Source organism: Eumetopias jubatus, unplaced genomic scaffold (assembly GCF_037043125.1).
Source record: "Eumetopias jubatus isolate StellerSeaLion01/CBP00866 unplaced genomic scaffold, mEumJub1_p1.0 scaffold_11, whole genome shotgun sequence".
In the NCBI taxonomy this organism is placed as follows: Eukaryota; Metazoa; Chordata; class Mammalia; order Carnivora; family Otariidae; genus Eumetopias; species Eumetopias jubatus.
In genome coordinates this window covers 109,899,485-109,923,555 of record NW_028274817.1, presented here as the reverse complement: position 1 = coordinate 109,923,555, position 24,071 = coordinate 109,899,485, and the positions used below count along the sequence as shown (strand labels likewise).

At 37.6% G+C, this 24,071-nt stretch overlaps 1 protein-coding gene across 4 annotated transcripts in view; it reads left to right on the top strand.

Moving 5' to 3' along the window:
- Window positions 1–1,400: 1,400 nt before the first annotated feature.
- Window positions 1,401–24,071, top strand: part of CNKSR2 (connector enhancer of kinase suppressor of Ras 2) — a 275,956-nt gene continuing 253,285 nt past the window's right edge. For all 4 annotated transcript variants that reach the window (XM_028122619.1, XM_028122618.1, XM_028122617.1 and 1 more), the window contains exon 1: window positions 1,401–1,464. In XM_028122619.1, the coding sequence (XP_027978420.1) occupies window positions 1,401–1,464 (64 nt within the window). The remainder of the gene's footprint in view (window positions 1,465–24,071) is intronic.

Sequence of the window (24,071 nt, the reverse complement as noted above, 5' to 3'; positions counted from 1 at the left end):
GTTGCATAGTAGCCTTTGTAAGATTTCTGAAGAACCTGAGTTTTGAAGGATCATGTTTACAATTTATCACTTATTTTAAATCCCAGTGTTACCCCTTAGTTCTTATGTAAGATTATCTGAAAACAAAAGGACATCCCCTAAAATAGGTACTGGACACTCTCGACTTCGAAGGACACTCTCGGCTTCTTTGGCCATTGTTGGCCAAAAACCCGACAATGAGCCCTTCAAAAGGCACGTGGGGCTGAACCTGTCTCAGTATCACCACGACCAGCCCTTACAGGTTCCAGGCTCCACGCCTGACTTCCCAGGCCCGGGGCACCACCAGGGGCGGTCCGACAGCGCGGGCCCTCCTGCCTCGTCATCGCTGCGTTTCTGGCTGGCGGAGCCGGTTCCCGTCCGCGGCATTCCACGCCCCCGTCTCCGCAGGCGTGCACGGGGCTCGGGAATCACCTCGGAAGCCCACTCAGCCGCAGGGAGGGCGTGAGCGAGGAAAGCCCGGGCTCTCGCTGTAACCCCCGCGCTCGGCGGTGTCCCCCTCCCCTTGACGGCGGGGCCATAGGTACCTCCTCAGCCGCCTGAGCATTCAGCGTTCAACTGGTGGGCGGCCCGTCCCGCAGCCGCCACGTCCGCTCAGAGGCCCCTCCGAGCCGCCGGCAACCGACTGACCCCGGGGCAGGGACTCGCGCCGACACCGCTGCGCACGCGCTCCTAGCGTGCCTCTATCCCGGGGCGGCTCGCCGGGCGGGAACGCAATCTGTGAGCCACTCGCACCTGCCTGACTGACAGGCAGACCCCGGGCTCGGGCCTCGTGCCGGAGCGCGCACGCGCCTCGCGCGCCTGCCGTCGGCCCCGGGGGCGGGACCGCGCGGCGGCGAGCGGGCGGGGGGCTTGTGGCGCGCGCGCCCCGCACCCGAGGGCTGCGGAGAGATATTTTGGGTGGCAGGAGGCCCCTCGTCATTTCCGCCGGGCAGCTTGTGGTGCCCCGAGCTTCACTCCCGCGCGCGAGGCGAGCGGGCAAGTTGGTTGCGGGCTTGCGGCGGCGGCTTCTTTTCTCAGCCCCTCGACCCTCGGCAGTGCAAGCCGTGAACTGAAGCCCTGGAGGGACGGAGACCGGAACGGAGCGGCGGAGCAACAGCAGCAGCCTCTGCGGGGAGCGACCAGAGAGTCCGCACAGAGCCGCGACCCCAGAGCGTTTCTCTCCCCGTTGCCGCTCCCGCCGCTGCTGTTCGCCGTTTGCTAAGAGACATTGCAGCCGCGAGACCCGACACACAAAAGCCGTCTTCTCGCCACCCGCCCAGCGAGGCAGCGGCCAGCAAGGGACCCCACCTGAGGGCGGCTCGGGCTACCGAGTTCGTTTTGTTTCTGATCTCCGGGCCCCGCGCGGTAGCGACCCCGTGTCCATGGCTCTGATCATGGAACCCGTGAGCAAATGGTCTCCGAGTCAAGTAGTGGACTGGATGAAAGGTAATGCCCGCTGTGCGGAGGGCGAGGCGGTCCTGGGGCGCCGGGGTACTGGCGCGCGAGAGGGAAGGGGCGCCTACTGCGGCCGAGCCCGCCATCGGGGCTTCCACCGGCTGATCGTGGTGTGCTGGGGGGAGGCGGAGGTCCTCCGGGGCAGGCTGGGGCTCGGGATCCCGATCCCCTATTGTCTTCAGTGGTGGCTGCCCAGTTAGAGAGGGTCGCGGAGAGCGCGGGGGTTGCCGGCGCTACCGGATAGGGTTAGAAGGCGGGCCGCGGAATCCCAGTATCTCTCGCCTCCTCCCCGCTCCTCACGGCGCCCCTAGGCCGGGAAGATGTGGCGACCCTCGTCTCTCCCCTCAGGGAGGAGCCCCCAGGGACCTGCTCCTTTTCTCGTTCCTTCCCGGGCCCCTTTGTTCCTGGGAAACCTAATGCCCCCTCGGTGGCCGCCCCTGCCAGGTGCCTTTTCCAGCGCCAACTCTCCCTACAACTTTTAAGCCCATATAATGGGGTCAGGACGCGGCTGCCCGGGTTTGAATTGGGCGAACTCCCCCAGTTTGGGCTGAGGATGCTCGGGGGATGCGCAACTTTGGGGGAGAGGAAAACATGCTTCCCCTGGGACAGCATCCGCGCTGGTATCTGCGGGCTCCCTCCTGCGCAAACCCCTGTCCCTCCCCCGCCCCCCACGTCCTTTGCCTCTTCCTCTTCTCGCTGGTCGAGGCTTTGGATCTCATGGCTTTTTATTGGGGGCTTGACGCCAGGTGTAAGGTGATGCGCATTCGGGTGCCCCCTCATTTCTTCCATCTTGAAGGCTCGCCCCTTTTTCCCCCTGGCAATTTCTAATAACCACAGTTGTAGACACTCGCCCTCCTAGTCTCAAACGTGGGCTTTTTCTTTAGTCCCTGGGCTTTCCTGCCTCACTATCTCCCTCTGTTGTCTGAGTTAAGGGGCTTGTAGAGGATTCCCCCCACCCCATGACCACTGCCTCCCCCATCACCAAGATTCCTAAGATTTGGGGAACGCCAACAGGGATGGATGGGATGAAATAAAGGATTCCTGGCCACACTTGGGAGATGTCAGGGCTTTGCTTTTGGTTATTCCTAGGCACAAACTCTAGGTAGATTAGTCAGGAGCCAAAGGCTTATCATTGTGAAAATGCGTGTTGCGGAGATGAGGGAGCCCCTTTTGGGGGCTTGCTTAGCAGGCAGACTTTCTAAGCTCCAGGTACTTTAGAACGAAAGGTGGGGTGATTGGAAGTGGTTAAGAGCGACATAGAGAAACTCAATTTTGTTTCCTCCTTTTCCGAACCTTTTCGGCCTCTTGCTTATTCTTACGGATTTTTCTTTATACATTTGCTTTCCTTTTATTCCCTTACTGGCCCCTTTATTTCTCACTTAATTAGTTTTTTTTCTTTTCTAATATGTGAAAAGTGCTTCGTAACTGCAAATCACAGGACACATGAGAGTGTACTGAATTAAGTAGAATTAATTATCAACTGCTCCCCTGTGTGTAGTGCGTTGTGCTAAGGTGCCATGGGTGCCATGACTAAGACAAAGTCCTGCAGTGGCTCATCTTTTCTGTTTCTTCTCTTCATATTGGCTATTGAAATTATGCTTTCCTAGATTCCCACTAACCCCCACCCCCCTTTGGATTGTCAGAAACAAACATCTGTCTTCTCTGTTTCTCAGTCATGGAAGAAAGAGCCAGGCGGTGCGCAAGAAGCAAGAATGCTTAATTAAAAAACCCTTTCTTTGAATTTGCGTAAAAGGTTACTTTGGTTTGAGTCCGTTACTGAAATACTCAACAGAAAGCTTTCTTGGCTCCATGGGAGTCTGATTACCTTCACAAATTCCCATGATGCTTGTAGTGAGTGATGCATACTCCATCTTCTTCACCTCCACCCTCCCAGTATAATCTTGCAGTTTCTTCTTTCTCTATAGTTTAGGTCTACCGAAGCAAGTAGAACATAGGACACATATTCTGACACACATTATTAGATTTCCAGTACAGTAGTGCTTTAAAAATCTTTCCAGTCCTTTAAAAATCTCTCCAGCCTAAAATGCAGCATCTTTGAAGTTGAGCTAACATTGTTAGCTGTGATTTTAAATGATTGTTACGTATAAGTTGAATAACTTATTTTCATACCTGTTGGTGATTAATTTTAGAGCTATTTGAAAAGATCAAGCAAGTAGCCAAGATAGAATTTGTATATTTTTATACACATTAGACTAGAAGAGAAAAACTGATGTCATTATCTGAATATTTCAAATCCCAAACTGCTTACTGCTGAAATTTCTATAATCTTCATATAAATTTAATTTAAGATAGTAACAGAAAACAAGATTTTAAAGAACATTTGGATGAAATGAACATTTCCTCAACTTGTAATTATACTGGTACCTTAATTAATTTTTCCTCCCTATTCCTTTCCCCAAGTAAACTTTACAAGTAAACACATTAAAAAAAAAAAACTTCTCACCCTGTCCTCAGATGCAGTAATGTTTAAAAGTCAACTAATTGAGGCTGTAGCTTTGGAATGGCCAAACTTCCTTTGGTGTTGTATAATGTATAGTGTTATAAAAGCAGTAACAAAGAATGAACAAGACTTTTGAACAACTGCAACATTGTGGGAGTTCTTCAAAGCGTGCTCCTAATGTGACAGTTTCATCATCCTTAACATTTAAAGTATATAGCATATGCTTTCAGCTAGTCACAATCATAAATAGTTATAACTCTGTTTAGTAAGGTACATGCCTTATGCTCTTTCTAGGGTGTTTTTCTCTTCACTAAACAGAAAAGGAGACATTAAGCATATAAAAATAGCATGGCCATATATTTGTGCTTCCAGACAATTTATATAAGTGGTATAGAAATTCAGCAGAGAAGGAGATGAAGGGAAAAAAAAGGGCTGATGAGATTATTAAGCTTTAACATATATTCAAAATTGTTTATGAAGGACCATTTATACATTGCAATTCATTTTGATCTTTTTTACTAAAATGTATTTGAGGGAGGCAAATTTAAATTTATATATTAATTATTAGTAAAGATATAAGGAAACACTTGCATTTTTTTCTCACCACCAACACCACTATTTGAAAAATCCAATACTCAATGAATTTTCTTCTAACAATAAAAAATTGATGTGACACAGTGTCAATGTTAGTTCCAGTAAATATATGGACTCCTCATGAGTCAGTAAAATAAGCAGTTACATTCCAGATATCTTGATAGTACTTCAGGCTATTTGGAAATAATAGAACTTCAAAATTAATTTTATAAAAATATTTTTTGAGAAAATCAAATACACATCATTTAGCATTAAGAAACAGCCTTTTTTTCAGTAGGAAATTGCATTCAATCCTCTGGTAGTTTTGACAAAATTATAAAATGTAAACCTTTTTAGAGTAAAAGCAAAGCCTTTATTAGAGAAAGCTGTAGGTAGAAAAGTAGGCCAATAACAGTTTCTGATTTTTGCTCAGGGTATTACTCTAAAATACATCATATCTCAGCTCTTACCTATTCACTTGCAGGTCCTATAGAAATACTCCATAATCTACAGTTGTTTGAGTTTACTTTTTTGCCCACTGAAATACAGCAAAAATGTCTGAACACTTCAGGCCCCTATTATTAATTTCGGTATTGATTTTCCTTGTCCATGTCACACCCAGTAATTCCAGTTTTCTTTTCACAGTTTTTCCAACTTTGAAACTCCTCCAAAATATCCATATGACTAAAATAAAGTTATTTTCTGTGGCTAACTCCGTTCATGACATTTTTTCTAGTGATCTTTAATCCCTTCCCTGATCAAATAAAATGAATTATTGTTTTCAGAGTCACCAACAGGCCCTGCTTTGCTCGTCTTCTCTTATGGTCTCTGTGACTTAGCTCTTTCTACTCTTATAGTATGAGTCCTAAAATCTAAATTTTTAAGATGGTCTTTTCTCACACCATCCCACAATTAACTGCTCTGCTCTTTTCTGTTTACTATAAACCATTTTCTTTGAAAACCATTCACTGATTTCTACTTTCTGTCCTGATGACTCAGCCATCTTGAGGATAGAAAATGAAATACATTATTTTAGGTACAAAAAACAAAGACAGAGCCATCACTTTGCATACAACCCTACAAAAGAGGAAAATGCAGTGATGAAATAAGGTCTATTTATTATAAGAGTTAAATGCTACAGAGGAGAATGTATCTGATAAGATACAGAAATTTTGACAGGCACAGTGCTCTCTAATAGTTTTACCCCCTTCATAGGACCTAGAGCTGAGGTTGAAATTTATTTTATTAAGATGAAGGAAAATGTCAAATTTTTGAGTTAAACTGTCTTAGGAAAAATTTTCTGGCAGAAACTTGAGAAGTATGCATTGTAAAAAATATGTTAAATTTATATGATCAAACTAGTCCTATCATTTTTGAAAAATTATTTGCTTTCCTCAGTTGCAGTATGACTAGATAGTCACCAACAATCACCTACTCTCGATATGACTTTTTTTGAAACTCAATACTTGTCATTTCACACAAAGAAGAAATTTACTGTTTATGTAGAGTTTACAGGAAAATATCTTTTTATTTATACTGTCATTAACATTTACTCCTTAAGGTAACACTCATGATTTAGTACAGATTAGGAAAAAAGAGTCTATTTATGTAGATACATTCTGGTGCTTAGAGATTGTTTACTCCATACCTCTACATGGAAGGGGCTTTAATGGATTGTTTTAAATAAATTATTCTCTGCTTTGGGGAAATTAGTCTCTGTAAGGGATAGCAGTGACGTTGAGAAACCTAAGCCAAAACAGAGACAGGTGCCAACTAGAACATTTGCTAAATTTAAAAAATGTTTGCATTATGTGTGCAAGCACCAGTGGAAAGACGAGATGATGCTTTTAATCAGTCAGGAAGGAATCCATGGAGAAGGTGGGGTTTTAGCAACTTGTTATACAATTTATTTAACTAAGGCATATTCTAAGATGGATGTAGTCTAAATGTAAAGGCACAGCAAGAGACTTCGGAGTTGAGATGGGGTGATTAACCAGAACGGTTGTGTCTAGGTTTGTCTGGTTGAAGGAGAGAGGTGGGCAGTAGAGGGAAAATGAAGGAGGAGCCATGAGTAGGTGGTACAAAAGTACAAGAACAAATCTGCATTTCACAAAGACAATAAAACTCTCATCATGTCCTGAGTTTAAATAAATACCACATTATAAAACTTTGGCTGCCAAAAATAAGCCCACAAAGAATGTGTATTGAATTAGTACAGCTGTTTCAAATCTGTTTCTCAGGAATAATTTGGAAATAATGTTAAAGTGAGTTATTTTGAAGATTAATTACATCATGAACATTATGTTTTTGGATATTTAGAATTTTACTCATCCAAATTCTTACATGAAGAATGAAGATAGGCTTTTAAATACTGCTCTTGTTCTTAAAACAATGATGAATTATCATTTTTCATGTAGAGCAGAGTGGGACTTAAATTTGTTCTTAATGACTTTTAGCTCTCTATGTGACTTCCCTACAGCACCTCAACGCATAAGGTTTATTGTGAAAGATGAAGGATTAGTTTCTATAAAGAGTACTAGAAGGATGGATCATCTGTATGTTAAGAGAGGGAAGGGAGAGTAAGTAATTTGGAAAAAAAAATGTAGCCTAAGCTTTTTATTTTTTAAATTTTTGTCATTGTTTAGTGTCTGGCTAAATAAAAGCAAATGTAATCTTCACTACAGGATCATTGTGTTGAATAACATTCAGTGAGTGAATTCACAGATTTCATGCATAGCATGGGCTTGTGTTCCCCAAAATGGAACATTTCTGTGGTTGTGAGAGCTAAATGATCAAAAGAAGACAAAGGGTCGATTTTTGCTAAGTATTGTAAAACATTGTTTTTGTATTAAAACAAACCTGGATATTAAATTCATGGTGTAGAAAGCAAAATTGGCATGATTTTAAAGATGAGACCAGAAGCTTAACAGGAATTTTAGGCTTGCAGCAAGCTGTTTCAAGCTGTGTTTCCCAGACCTTCCAGGGTTATGAGTAAACTTCGTTCAGCAATTATGGATACATCAGTGGAATAATTTGAGAAGTGCTGGTTTGGGCTTAGAAAATGTAAAATTAATGTACTTTACTTCCTCTTTTTCTTCTATTGCAAAGGACAAAATATTATCTTTTCAGTCAAAGTCATGATAATTATAGCGTCTTACTTTTTATTTTTTGGGTGGTTTTTTTTGGATCCATAAACCTATAATCAGGATAAATTTCTTAGGAATGTTTCTCATCTGATCCTATCCTCTCACTTCTCACCCCCATCAGCTTAAAAAATTTAGTGGCTTCTCATTGTTTTTAGGATAAAGATAAAAGTTCTTAGTATGGCTTTTAAGACCATTGAAGGTTTGGCTATTGCCTTTGAAATAACCCTTATTCCTAGCACTAGTTACACTGGCCTTTCAATCTTGTTTGCATACCACAGGGCCTCTGCACTTAATACAGTTTCTCTTGCCTTTTTTCTTCACCCAGTTAAGTCCTACTCATCCATCATATCTCAAGCCTCCCCTTCTATGCCTCAGAAAAGCCTTCTCCATTCCCCAGGTCACATCAAATCCTCAGTTGTGTGCTCTCCAGGTACCATTTGTATCTTCGTTCTATATGCCAGTTTTATTTTTACATTAGTTTCTATGGTTATTTGTTGAGGTCAGGGACCTCATCTTATTTGCATAACAAAGCATAAGAAAGTATCTGGTGAAAAGCACTTAGGAAATACTTGTTGAAGGAAGGAATACATAAATATCACAAATTACTGGTCTGTCAGCAAATCTGCTTTCCTAAATGAAAATGCATGTAAAGTCCCTTATAATGCTGTAATGGATACTTCAGTGCCAAGTTGTATATTGTGTGCCAGAATACAGTAGAAGTGGGGTTGCTTTAATTCATAGTTGTATCGCTCTAGTCAATTCAATGACCTAAATCATGGTTTAGATTCATTTCATTAAGAAATGTGAATAATTTCAATGTATCTACAACACTTCTGTGTTTAAGCTATAAATATTTGCTGATATCACATTATTAATAGGCAAACATTACTTAAAAATTAAAACATACCTCTTAAGAATTTATTTTTTTTCGGGCGCCTGGGTGGCTCAGTTGGTTGGGCGACTGCCTTCAGCTCAGGTCATGATCCTGGAGTCCCGGGATCGAGTCCCACATCGGGCTCCCTGCTCGGCAGGGAGTGTGCTTCTCCCTCTGACCCTCTTCCCTCTCGTGCTCTCTCTCTCTCATTCTCTCTCTCTCAAATAATAAATAAAAATCTTTAAAAAAAATTTATTTTTTTTCATACAAATTTTCTAATTGTTTCTTCATTTCAGTGTTTTTAAAAGAGCTGTGTATTTTGGAATGCATGGTAGAGTGAAATTAATAAAATGTCTTAAGTTTCTCCTCTTATAGGGACACCTGGGTGGCTCAGTTGGTTAAGCATTTGTCTTTGGCTCAGGTCATGATCCCAAGGTCCTGGGATGTAGTCCCTCATTGGGCTTCTTGCTCAGTGGGGAGCCTGCTTCTCCCTCTGCCTGCTCTGCCTGCTGGTCTCCCTGCTTGTGCTCCCTCTCTCTCTTTCTCTGACAAATAAATGTAAAAAAAAATTTTAAAGTCTCTCCTCTGGGGCGCCTGAGTGGCTCAGTCGTTGAGTACCTGCCTTTGGCTTAGGTCATGATCCCAGGGTCCTGGGATCGAGCCCCGCATCGGGCTCCCTGCTCCACGGAAGGCCTGCTTCTCCCTCTCCCCACTTCTTGTGTTCCCTCTCTCACTGTCTCTCTGTCAAATAAATAAATAAAATCCTAAAAAAAATAAAAATTAAAATTAAAATTAAAAAATAAAAATAAAATGTTTCTCTTATAAAAGAAAAAAAAATGTAAGAAATTAAAATGCATTTTTCTGTTGTGAAAAGAAAATATCCTTTGTTAACTTGGGTGATAAAATGGAAAAATAGCTTTTTTAATTTAATAATAACCATTATCTTTATTATACTTAATGTTGAATTTATATTTTATTAATAGGAATAAAACTAATGCTTAAAAATGCATCTTAAATCAGCATTTCTTATGTAATTTTCCATCCTTCCTGATATTGAAAAATGAATTTTAATTTTTTAAAGTGAATATAAATTTGGGCTAATTTTTGAAGGGCACTTGTTAAGAACCTATGTAGAAAGTTATTGTGAAGTATAACTTTTTAAATACATGTGCCTTATATGGGTTTTTTTGTTAATTACATGTTACTGGATAACCAAGTAGCAAGTAATAGATTTTTCTAATAAGTCAAGTCCCTCCCCACAAATTTACAATGGTTACAGTATAAATCAGAATAAGCGAAATTTTTAAGACTTTAACTTAGCTTTTTGCAGATCTGTTAACTTTTAATGAAACACCTTCAGACTTAATCTTTCTAGCTAGTACTATAAAACAGTGTGTTGCAATTGTGCCCTGATTTAAACTACAAATAACTATTCAATATGATAGAATTTTTTAGACTTTAAAGATGTATTTAATTTGTTTGATTTCAATTTAAATTACAATTGTTAATTCTAATAAAAGTTTTCATTAACTTGCTCTTGCAATTTCAGGGAAGAAAGGGTTATGGGTATTTACATAAATTTATTGAATCTTAAATTTTACTAAGTACAGTACCTGCTATTTTAGTTTTCTGTGCTCATCTGTTGAATATCACAACATAAAATTGGTTTTAAAACCAAGATTTAAAAAAAATAAAAACCAACATTTATTAAATAAAACAAAATTCACAATGGCATTAATGTATTATAGTTTGCCAAGATAAAAACATTGTTATATCCACTACTGAGTGTTTATCCAAAGAAAACAAAAATACTTATTTGGAAAGATATATATGGGGGCGCCTGGGTGGCTCAGTTGGTTAAGCGACTGCCTTTGGCTCAGGTCATGATCCTGGAGTCCCAGGATCAAGTCCTGCATCAGGCTCCCTGCTCGGCGGGGAGTCTGCTTCTCCCTCTGACCCTCCTCCCTCTCGTGCTCTCTGTCTCTCATTCTCTCTCTTGCAAACAAATAAAATCTTAAAAAAAAAAAAGAAGATATATATGCCCCGATGTTTATTGCAGCATTATTTACAGTAGCCAAGATATGGATGCAATCTAAGTGTCCATCAATAGATGAATGTATAAAGAAGTGATAACACACAGACACACACAGGAATATTACTCAGCTATAAAAACACAAATGAGATCTTGCCATTTATGATAACATGGATAGACCTAGAGAATATTGTGTTAGGTGAAATAAGTCATACAGAGAAAGACAAATATCATATGATTTCACTTACATGTGGAATCTAGAAAACAAAAGAGCAAACGAAAACACACAGACTCACAAATACAGAGAACAAACTGGTGATTGTTGGAGGGGAGGGATGGGGGATGAGCAAAATAGATTAAGAGGTACAAACTTCCAGTTATAAAATAAGTCATGGAGATGAAAAGTACAGCATAAGGAATGAAGTCAATAATACTGTAATAACATTTTATGGAGATAGTGACTACAATTATGGTGAGCATTGCATAATGTATAGAATTGTTGAATTATGTTGCACACCTGAAACTAATATAGCATGTCATATATACTTCAATAATAAAAATGTTTTTTAAAAACATTACATAATATCAAGTATTACACACTTATCTCTCTCCTTTTTTTTAGAGAGGGGGAGAGAAAGAGAGAGGAGGGGCAGAGGGAGAGGGAAAGAGAATCTCAAACAGGCTCCACACTGAGTGTGGAGCCCTACTCAGGGCTCATCTCACGACCCTGAGATCATGACCTGAGTCAAAATCGGGAGTCGGGCACCCCAACACACTTCATCTCTTTTATATTTACTTGACATTAATGTTCTTGGAAATTAATCTGATTAGGTAGGTTGGAAAGTCTTCTAATAAGGTAATAGATAAAAAGAGAAACCACACTGTTAGTTGCTTTTAAAGTGTTGCCCAGGGGCGCCTGGGTGGCTTAGTGGTTAAGCATCTGCCTTCCGCTCAGGTCATGATCCCAGGGTCCTGGGATCGAGCCCCGCATCATGCTCCCTGCTCCGCGGGAAGCCTGCTTCTCACTCTCCCACTACCCCTGCTTGTGTTCCCTCTCTTGCTGTGGCTCTCTGTCGGATAAATAAAATCTTTAAAAAAATAAATAAAGTGTTGCCCAATATCCTTTTTTTGTTTGTTTGTTTGGATTTTTTATTTTGTTTCAGCTACATCTGCTATTTTTAAAATGGGCTTGCAACATGTTTTCTCAAATAATATCTACAACAAATCAATGGAAGTCTGGCTTCAATCCTGGATTTTACTTTTTTCAACTTGTTTACCAAAGATTATGAAAGAATCTATTTTCTAGCAAGTTGTTAGACTTACAATGTGACTTATTAATAAAAACCTTTAAAGTAGTGGCCTTAAGTAATTATGCTGAATGATTAATTTCAACATTAGCTGAATTCTTATTATAATTTTGGTGTGTTTCATATATACATGGGAGTTTATTTCATATACTTTTATTTTTCAACCATCCACATTATTTTCAAAATGTTTGATAGTCCTGGGGAGTTGTGATTTTTTTTCCTGGCTAAGCATAAAATTCATATTTTAATTTCATATAATTCATTTATAAGCTTTCAAAACAAACCATTGAGCTGTTAAAAACATATAAAAGAGAAAATGTTGCAGAGTTTTTGTTAATGGAGCTCAAAACAGACATGTAGTCCAGTTGATGGTTTTCCTTCCCACTTGCCAGAACTTAGGTGGATTCTGAGTCCAGTGTGGTAAAGAACCAGCATGCATGGCAGCGCTTAGCTACTCCTTCCTGATTTCCCTCCATAGTAGTGGCATGGTGAGTCTTGTGGCAGTTTCTGTTGACATCACTGTTGCATTAAATCAGTGGCAGAGATTTTCTTATCTAGGAGACTGTTCCTTTGCCTTCTAGCTATCAGATCTGAGGCTTTCAGTTTGATGTTGAATTGTCACACACAGAGAGAAGCTTTCTCTATGAAATACTGAGGAATAGATAATTTTTCTTTCTAGTCTGTCTCTAGATATAATGCTTTAAGTATATTTATGGTAAAAGCATGTTAATTCAGATCTTGTTTATTTGAGATTTGTGATAATTACAGCAGGTTCTTATTGAAGTTTACTCTTTTTTTTTAAGATTTTATTTATTTATTTGACAGAGAGAGACTTAGAGAGGGAACGGAAGCAGGGGGAGTGGGAGAGGGAGAAGCAGGCTTCCCGCGGAGCAGGGAACCTGATGTGGGGCTCGATCCCAGGACCCCGGGACCATGACCTGAGCCAAAGGCAGATGCTTAACGACTGAGCCACCCAGGTGCCCCTGAAGTTTACTCTTAATATGTGAAGGAAGGGTTTGCTGATTGAGCTTATAATGCAAACAAGGTTGGAAAGAAATTGTTTGACCCAGGAGGAGATGGTGTTTTCAAGTACTATACTCTGCCAGGAGCCATTTCCATACTGAAAATAAACTAGCTAGAAGTGAGTTGTATTTTTAGTTAGAATTTCTGCATACTTCGAATCATGGTTTTTTATTTTTTTTGGAATATTTTTGTAAACATTCTATGATACAGCTTGGTTCTTCCCTTCATTCGCCAAAGTTAGGAAGGTCTCATGCACTTCACGTCTATTATTAGTAGTAATCCTTAAAATAAGATAAGGAACTGTTATTGACACCCTTTTACAGGTAAGGTGCAGAGAAGTTAAGCAGCTCAGCAAGGATTGTACAGCTATTCAGTGATGGAATTAGGTCGGACCTCAACTCTTTTTTTCTCTGTTGAATTGGATTTACACTTTAGTGGGTGAAGAACATAATTCAGGTTTGTACATAATTATCTTCAGACTTGACTTTTATTTTTTTTAAGGTTTTATTTTAATTCCAGTTAGTTAACATACAGTGTAATATTAGTTTCAGGTGTACAATATTCAGCACTTCCATACCAGACTTGACTTCTAAAACATTTCCTAAATTTTCTACCCTGTAAAAATTGGCACCATGTAGGATATAGTAAAGAGCACTTTGGAATCAGATGCCTGGGTTAGTTATATCCAGACTCTATTACTTCCTAGCTGTGTGATTTTTGAGGGAGAATTTAAGTAACTTGCCAGGTTTTTTCATTTTTGTAAAATAGGGGTGATAGTATTACCTGCCTCATAGGGTTATGGTATACTTAAAACAATGCCTGGTACATAGTAAGTGCATGGTAAATGCCAGCTTTTTTTTTTAATTAAGGAATTGATTGCATTCTGTTGGCAATCTTCAAAGGCACAACTACTAATAGATAATATTTATTGAGTATTTACTACATACCATGTACTGTGCTGGGTGCTTTCTCTGCATTATCTTATTCCTATCCTAGCCCTGAAAGATTGGAATTATCACTGCTTTACACACGAAGACACTTTTGCTTAGAAATATTGAATGACTTATTCTATATACCCAAAAATTTATTTAGCAGGTATTCAATAAATATTTTGAAAAATTAATAAACAGTGGAAGAAGCAGAATTTGAATAGATTTATAACTGGTTACAAAACATAATATTTCCACCTTGCCATTCTACCAGAGGTACATATGAAATGAGAAGAATCCTGGGAATACTTTCAAAAACATGGATGTCCACTCCACCAGACCTACCTTCTGTAGTGCGTGGTAAGGTGGGCTATGGTTCTTGGGTCCTTTTGGCCTCTAGAGGGGTGTGTGGGTGGGTGGGGTGTGTGGGTTTGTGTGTGTTGAGGTGTTTCCATCAGAATAGTACTTAAGCCAATGACAAAGATGCCACATATAATTATAGTCTTGGTGACATTTTCCTATTTTGATGTGAACCTCAGGAGTTTGATTCTCACCTCTGCTGAGTCTAGACCTAAACAAAAGATCTACTTGAGACCACTGCTACTACCAACCCAGTGCTGGAATGTTTTGTTCTAAAAGGATTGTTAATAAAAATACATGGTGTCTGATAATAGATGTTCATAAATGGCTTTACATTATACTACAAATAATGGCTTCTGTTATATTCTTTTGTTTAGCTTTACTTAGCAGTGGTTAGCATTGCTATCTGCATTTCATTGGTGTTTCTTTGAACAGCAGACTTTATTCAGTGCATGCCTATAGCTTTGAAATCCTTACCTACCTACTAGATGGTAATTATTGCCCCCAAATTGTTTTGTTTTGTTTGGAAACTCCTTTATCTTAGACCAGATTGTAATATGATATGGTAGTATAGTGAATCACAAAAGGAACTTAAGTGTTAAAGAATACTTAATCATAATCAGTCAAAAACTATTGTGAAGTCAGTGCAAAATATGAAGTTGAGCTAGAGATGTTTGGTCAGTTGAGTATAAAGTAGTAATGAAAGGTAAAATTCCATCTACGTTATATTTTAAAATAATACACGTGGTTTTGCATATATATAAAATATATATTCTAGCATGTATTTAGGAACTTAAAAGTTAGATTTGTTCAGAGTAAAAACACAAAAATGATATTTCTTATTTCTCTTTGTTCTTCTTTAATGCAATTGAGGTGAGTTCGCTTTAGACTGGAAGTTTTAAAATAAGGGAAAACAACTTACATTGTTCTTTGCTTGTGTAGAGAATGATTTGAAGCCTCTCATTATTTATGAAAGCTATCACAATACCCAGGATAATAGGCAAAAGAAAAAAAAACAACTGTGGTAATTACCAGCTATTTTGAAGTTTCCTTAGGATTATTGTCCACTTGATTACGTAAAGTACTTTCCCAAAGTGCTCATTATCTTTTAAAATCCATATGAATTAAAATTAATTTTGTTTGGAGATGTTTTTGAGAACTTTATCACTTTCCTTGAAATAATTATTGACATCTTGTGTTAATAAGCGGTCTGATAGAAATAGACTTTTAATAAGCAGTCTGGTAGAGATAGACTTTTAAATATGGTAACACCATGAATCTCCATCTGCATTAATTTTAAGATGTGTCTAATTCAATGTTTAAAGTAAATGGTTTCTCATTGTGGGGTTTCTTTTTACATGAGGCTGCCTTGCCACTTTATTCTTATATTTGTGACCAGTACACACAGAAAGTAAATATAGCAGAGTAATACCTACGGATCTAATAACATTTTTCTCCTTAGTGATGCACCAGTAACAAGATCACCAAAAATTAAGGCTGGTATGTATGTCTGAAAAGTAAGGACTTAAAAATACACACATCGTATACATTCAAACGAATAACATGATAATCACACCAAAATTTATTTCTTTATATCAGTAAATATCTAGTGGTTCAAATTTCTGGTTTTGTAAATGTCAAACATTTTTATAGTTTTTTCCTTAAATCAGGATCCAAATAAAGTCCACATATTGTAGTCTACCTTATTCTTTTTTCCCTACATCATTTCTTTAGGACTCAGTACCCTCTGTTTGTACCTTATATAATGTCTTCTGAAATAAAACTCATAGATAATATAGCCTACCTACTAATATAATTTTTAAAAATCCACTGTAATGACCATATTGTAATGTAATGACCATATTGTAATAAAAAGGAAAAATAATTTGTAAAAATAAAATAGGTTTTTATATGTAGGTCCTCAATATGACTATACTAGGAGAAACTAATTGATATTTTTTCCTGCTTATAATGAGCATATCTGGATTTAAGAGAAGCAGTAAGTTTAGAAGTCATTCCATAGAAGTACAAGAAGATGGAAGAACAGATGAAATGATAGACACTGGAATAAAAATGAATATTAGGGGAAGTAGTACAAGCTAGACTCATTTGGTATGTCATCCTAATAATTCCTATTGATTATTTAAAAGTCATGTGGGAAGGAACCACAGCTTTTCAGAGAAATGGGAGACTTCTAGGGATAGGGACAGAATATTTAAGATGAGCCTGGAGTATCTTGTAGTGCCAGAAAGTAAGGAAGTGCTCAAAAAACACAATGATGAGAGCATGTCAAAAACTTAGGAGTCATTCTGAAACAGCTCTCAATGGCTAAAACTGCAACAGTTTGAGGAACAAAAGTAGTATTGGATTATAGCTCAATACCTAAATATCCATGAATCCATACTGATGTAAATAAATATCTGAATAAATAAAGAAATGAGGGGCAAAAGAAAAATCTCCCAAATAGAGAACTCCAAACAATTTATATAGATAATCCCCTCTCAAGAAGATGGCACTTAATTCCCCACCCCTTGATTGTGGGCTGCACTTAGTGACTTGTTTCCAAAGAGTAGAGTGTGGGAAGGGGAAACATAACTTTACAGTGGAGAAGCCTAGTAAACACTGTATTGGCCAGATGATCAGAGTTTGCATCATCAGTGATGAGTCATGCTGATGATAGCATGTACCCTTAATATGATATGTTTAGAATGTCACTTTACCCATGTGGTCTTCCTCTCCCAAACCCATAAGCCCAGTCTAACTATGAGATAAACATTAGACCCAGATTGAGGACATTTTACAAAATACCTGACCAGTACTCCTCAAAACTGTTAAGGTCATCAAAAAATAAGGAAAATGTGAGAAACAGACGAGAGGAGGCTAAGGAGACATGATGATTGTTTGTACTATGGTGTCCTGGATAAGATCCTGGAACAGAAAAAGCACATTAGGAAAGAACTAGTGAAATCTAAACGTAGTGTGGAATTTAGTTAATAGCAATATACCAGTGTTGGTCCACTAGTTGTGACAAATGTATCATAGTAATATGAGCTGTTAATAATAGAATACAGATAAGAGGTATATAGAGACTATATATTTATATATTTATAAAATAAGATATACATATTATAGTAACTTTTCTGTAGATCTAAAACTATTCTGCAATAAAAAGTTTAAATAAAAAAGTTTATTTTCAAATTTGGTAATATCAAAATATAAGCTATATGTCATATGTAAAGTAGCTTTGGTTTGCCTCTGTAAGTGTTAATAAAGTCTTTCAAATGCAAACAAACAAAAAGTCATGGGATACAGGCAGTTTTTTAGTATGTAACTGTTGCATCCTTCTAGCAGTCATTCAGTAACTGGATCATTGTGATAACCCCAAGCTCCTCAAAATTCTCAAAAGGCTCCCAACAGGGTACATTGGCCCTGTCTTGACATCAAGAATCTCTCTGCCTTACCTCTTCTCTCCTGTGTAAACCTCATGTTTTTCCACACGTGAAAAAAATTTCTTGGATTATTGGTGTACCTGGTTTACTTTCTACTGAAATTAATATTTTACTTGATTAGCTATTTTTTAACCTTTTGCTAATCAGGAAGTGTTTAAGAAAAGGAAACTGGGGTGCCTGGGTGGCTCAGTTGGTTGGGCATCTGCCTTTGGCTCAGGTCATGATCTCAGGGGCCTGAGATCAAGCCTCTCATCAGGCTCCCCTGCTCAGTGGGGAGCCTACTTCTCCCTCTCCCTCTGCCTGCCCCTACCCCTGCTTGTGCTCTCTGGCTCTCTCTCTCTGTCAAATAAATAAATAAATCTTTAAAAAAAGAAGGGAAACTGAATGTGCATGGGTTAGAATGGAGACCACCAATAGTTAGCCTCATGTTCTTATTTTACCTCACAAACAGGTTTGTAGTTAAACTCTTGGACAGAAGAGTGTGCTATTCTAAACCTTGTTAACAAAGCCTGGTTTCCAGTACTCCTGCTATAATTGTAGTTTCCTGCAGACACTGTCTAGGAATGTTAAACAAGGTATGAAAATTTTTGAGCAATGTTGTGGTTTATAATAATTGATTTTAAGCTAAATATATAAATGTGTGTGTAAATATGTGCACGTATTTACTTAGGGCACATATCTGCCTTGGGCAGATATACTGAAATTGCATATAGCTAAATGACATTTTCTCATTGCTTTTCTGCAAAAAAATCAACATTTTTCTTTTTGTCATTAAATGTAACACCTTATTTTCATTGTATTATGGGGTCATGTAGTATGTTAGTACCTGGGTTTGGATATGAGGATGGTTGTAACTTAAGGCCTCCTTTGGTCACATCTCTAAGAAATTATATTTCAAAATAGAACTGTTGTCATACTTGCACTTTATTCCTGTATCTTTTTGGTTAAGATCTTCCATATTTTCTAGTTTACGAGTGTGCACATGCTAAAGGGATCAAGCTCTTGTAATAAGTGGATAAAACTGTGACCAGGAATTTAATGAATTAACCTGATAACTCTTCTTTTCTTGCCACAATAAATTGAAATGTTATAATTATCACAGTGTCAACTTACTTGATTCTTTGTTATTACTCCATGTCTGTAAAAGTGTGAAGTTCTGTTGATGTTGATGTGAATGCCTTAGAATTGTCTTCCTGGCTTTTTACTAAATGTTTTCTTCTTTTTCTGACCTTATGTATACTCTGAGAGTACCAGCCAAGATATGCATTATGTTCTCTGTGAAATGCTTCTGCTTTTTGTACAAAGTGGTATTTCTTAAGCTACCCTCACAGGAATGAAGGAGAGTTTGGTTTGTCTGCTTTGTTTTGTCTTAGTAAGGTAAGAATGCTTTGCCTGCAAAAAAAAACTTCAAAAAAACAGCCGGTTTAGATTACACATTAAATATCAAGGGTTTGGAGCTATCATTGAATATGTGACTGGCAAGGATGGTTTAACTTTCCAAGATTCTCCAATATCTATCCCAAGTTAAAATCTGTCTCGGGATAGGTGAACAGCATTTAGATTGAAGTTATTTTCACAACTTTTCAATGATACTTTTCATAACAAAATTGTACAGATTTAGGATGACTACCTATTTCGATAATACTCTTATAATAATTAAAAATGGAATGTTAGAGGAAATTGTGTCATTTGCCCGACTTTCAAAATACAGATGGCTTTAGAAGTAAACTTGGAAGCTTTTTTCAGAGTGCAGATGGACACAAGTTCTTCAGTGAAGTTAATTAAGAATAATCATTTTATAGCAACCACTGTCTTCTAGGCTGCCATGTAGAAGTAGTAGTCTGCTTTCCCAAATAAAAATGCCAAATCATGCTTTTCAGGGCTGCTGAAAAGATTTTATCACCTGTACCCATGTCAAAAGACTCATTCCCCTACCTACTACCCAAAAAAATATTAAAATATTTAAAATATTAGAGGGTAAAAAAATATTAAAGGGACAAGCATCTAGGAGGAAGCACTGTATGTGGAAGACAATACAAATTATCTATAGTCCTGAGATGGAACTGGAAGTCTCCAGTTGTAGTCCAACCTCAGTTCTGTCTTGTATTTGCCATATGTGTTTAACTCATCTCTTCTCAAGCCCTCAGTTTCCTTATTTAAAAATGGGGATAAGGAAAATGCACTTCATAGGGAATTCTGAAGAATAGTCAGTCAAAATGCAGTCCACGTAGAAATGGAGTTAACGTTTTGACACTGGCAAATTACAGTTTATTAATTACTGAACATGATTTTAGAATTATCTTTATGGAAAGGTTACTTTAAGAATTATATTTCAATTTACAAATGAATTACTGGATATATCTCATATATGTTTGTCTTAAGACATGGCATACAAAGAAGATTATACTGATTTAAAAATGTATCTGGGGTATGGATTTCAGGTAGCTAATTCTTTCTCTGACAGCTTTATTGGAGCATTTCTAACCAGACCAGTTTTTTCTTGAGTCAAATGATCACTTAGGTAATTCAGCCTAATTATTAGAATGCTATATTTCACTCTTCCTGCCAGGGAAGGCAATACAAAGGTCCTACGGTACTGCTGTTGATGACTGTCAAACCTGCCGAAGTCTGAACCAGTGTAAGCCTCATCTCAGGAGTAGACTCTGCATATCATGGTTCCTCATACTTCTCAGCATTATTTAATCAGAAGGTTCATGATAATTGAAATTTCATTTCTCAGGCTTTGTCAGAAGCTTGGAGTATAAGAGTTTTGTCATCACAGGCATATACGTGGTATTCATTATTATTAAACACTGAATCTCTGCAATGAAAATGATGGGCACTTATGAGCACTAGAACTCCATGTAAGTGATAAGAATGCATTGACTTTTCATAGGAGAAACAGTCAATTGTAAGATACAAATGAACCAATGCATTTGAGCTTGGATCACTGAAAACTAGGGAGAATCACTGGCAAAACAATGCCTTTTCTCATTCATGTGTCACAAGTGGTATTTGGATTGAGGACAATTGAAAAGCATTAAGACAACAAATTAGTTCCCATGCTGTATAGAACGGTTGTTGGAAAATGTACTTTCCCAAAGCTAGTATGCTGACTTTTTTATTACTATTATTACCAGTAGGTTTTTTCTCCTTAGAGTTCACATTTTGGCCTGCATTTGTGTTTTTCTTGGAAAAATTCTTTGTATATCCAACATTGGTGCACTTTGTGTAAAGGATGTCAACTCACATATAAAATTTGGTTTAGATGAATTTCTAAAATATAGAAATTAAGAGTCTCCTTTTAATCAGAGTAACAGTGTAACAATGTTTGACTTTAAAGCTTTTGAGAAACTCTTTCACTGTGATTTTGTTGTTATTGCTACTTCTTCCATCTTTTTGATATTGATATGTTTCTAAATGACGGGGGACAACAATATGCCAGATCTTATTCTTTCATTCAAACTTTGAAGATCATTTGGATTTTTTTTGTTTGGCCCTGAGCCATCTATAACTCATTTCTAAAAACCATGTAAAATTTAAACTAAATGAACACCTTAAAAAAATGATATCATGAGACAGCTCTGATTCTATCAGAGTTACCTAGGGAAAATCGTTTGAATTTCGGGTTTTCTTTACTATAAAAGAAAGTTGGGTGATATGTTCTTTGTTAAAACTTGAGTTTCTAGGGGCGCCTGGGTGGCTCAGCCATTAAGTGTCTGCCTTCGGCTCAGGTCATGATCCCAGGGTCCTGGAATCGAGCCCCACATGAGGCTCGGCAGGAGGCCTGCTTCTCCCTCTCCCCCTCCCCCCGCTTGTGTTCCTGCTTTTTGCTATCTCTCTCTGTCAAATAAATAAAATCTTTTAAAAAAACCTTAAGTTTCTGTGATTCTAAATTTTTCTTAAAGATTTATCTATTTTAGAGAGAGTGTGCGTGAGTGGGGGAAGGGGCAGAGGGAGAGAGAGACTCTCAAGCAGACTCCCTACTGAGTGCAGAGCCCAATGTGGGGCTCCATCCCAGAACCCATAAGATCCTGACCCAAGCCGAAACCAAGGGTCAGTTGCCCAACCAATTAAGCCACCCAGGCGCCCCTGTGATTCTAAATTTTTAATTCATTCTCATATTTGTTTTAGAAGCAACGAATGGTGAGCATTCCTTTAATTTTTTATATCTACTTTAATGACCCCTAGAGATACTTGGGGCTTCTGAATTTTTAGAAGGTATAATTTTATTTTATCCTGTAAATTTAGTACCAGGCACAGAACTCTATATGTTTTACATGAAGACTTGCTGTGCAACAAAAGCAAAAGGTGTATTTTTGATGGTTTTTGTGGATCTGGATTCCCCAAGTGTAGGCCATCAGTGTCAGATTACCTTTACAAATTTTGGACTGGCAAATTCCTAGGGTGTTAAGTTACAAATATCTTTCCTTTTTCCTTTTTTCTTTTTCCATTTTCTATAATCTTTCACTACCAAAACTATAACCGTTACAAATTAGCAAGCAGGCTATTCAGCGAATACCTTCTAACCCCTTAGATAAGTCTTTCTCTGCCTGCCCCCTTGGTAATGTTTAAAAAAATTTTTTTTCAGGTGGTTCTAAAGTCCTACTATATAAAAATAAGACTTATTTACAAATGAACTCACAAGACCAAAGAAAATATAAATTAGAGTGGTAAGTATAAGTTGTAGAGTATCTGACAAAAACCAGTACTTTTTGTTCTTGATGTTCGTTTTTAAATCATGCTTGTAAAATCATGGCTTGTGTAACACAATAGTTCTCTCAGTCAGTTTAAATATGCGCAGATGCATCAAACAGATTTGTATTATGGATGTACTTTCCTTAAATTCTTAGCAAAAATTTATAGCTGTTTTATAGACCTTTAACATTTATGGTTTTAATTATAATTGATAAGCAAATTTGAAACAAATACAGTTCTTGTGTGCGTCATTGAAACACATCACTAGTTAAAACAGTTTATAACATTTTTTATAAAGGAACATGCTTAGTTTCTCTACACACTGACACTCTTGTTCTGTGTGAAATGAACTGATAGTTAAAACCAGAAAGAACTTTTAGAAATCTCTTGGTCTTACGCCATCATCGTATTACATGCAAGCAACTAAGCTCAGAGACATTAAAGGACTTGTCTAAATTCACATATCTTTCTAGTAGCAAAATTAGTATGACAAAGAACTCAATGTATGAAAGCTCAGGAATAGTATGTTGCATAGATCTTTTCATTGTTTTTGAGGACATCTCAACAAAAGAGAATGAGTTCTTTTGATAACTGGTGTCAAAGCTAGAGAATGTCTTGATTAACACATACAACAAGTCTACTTCGCAGAATAATACTCTCATTAACAATGTTTGGTTTAGATTTCATTTTATTATAATCAAATATAAGATTTTGAGAATGCCAAACCCCAATTACAGGGAGTTAAAATGCTATGAACTCCTGAAAAAACTTCTGATAGTCTCCTAAATCTCATTTTCTGAGGCTTTGTGGATTGGTAGTGTAGCCCAGTGCAACAGGATTAAACCCAGATCCAAACACAGAGTAGATTTTATTGTCTGTTTAGAGCTGAACAAGTGGTTTGCTATGTTGAATTGTCTATTACAATTCACTTATTTTAATAATTTGCTGTTTTAAGTATGAACAGTATACATGCACCTAAAACTCTAAATGTGGAATAATTTTTGACCCTGTATTCTTTAACTGTCTATATTACTTAATGTAACCTCATTTACACTACTGGGATTACTAGAATAAATTGTTTCCTACCACATACAAATATCTGTCCTTGATATGTCAAAAAAATATGTGTTTGAAAAGATCAAGGTCACCGAATTATTTTAAAATTTGTTCATAGAGTTTACTTACTGTGAGATCCTCCTTTGCACCTATTTTAAATATTGCTTTCTTCCTCTATGTAGTAGGTATTATATAATTTATACTGTTCTTGTCTCTTTCCAACATTCCTATGTTTCAATATTAAAGTCTTAACAGTTGGAACCTCTGATTTCAAAGAATATTTATTTAAAATCTAGAGTACAGCAGTGTGACATGCATTCCTCAGTAACTTGGTATGGTTTGTAAATTACATGACCATAGTGAGAGTTCTGGTAATTATTTTTTAAAATATGTGGATGCCAAATAGGGAGAAGTGACTAAATAAAAGTAGTTAACAAAATGGAAACAAACGTATTAGTGGAATTTTTCAAGTTTAATATGTGTGTAGTTCTCTTATGTGTGCTGTCAGGTATACAATAACTAGATGAAAATGGAAAGTAGTTTTTCTTTCACTATTGAATTATCATTGTGTGTTTCCTATTGTAAATTTATTTCTAATGGCATTTACTGTCCTTTAGGAATTACTCTCTTTTACATGTTAATTTTTTAGGTATTTTTCAAGATTTGTCATCCTTTAAGAAAGGCAAAATT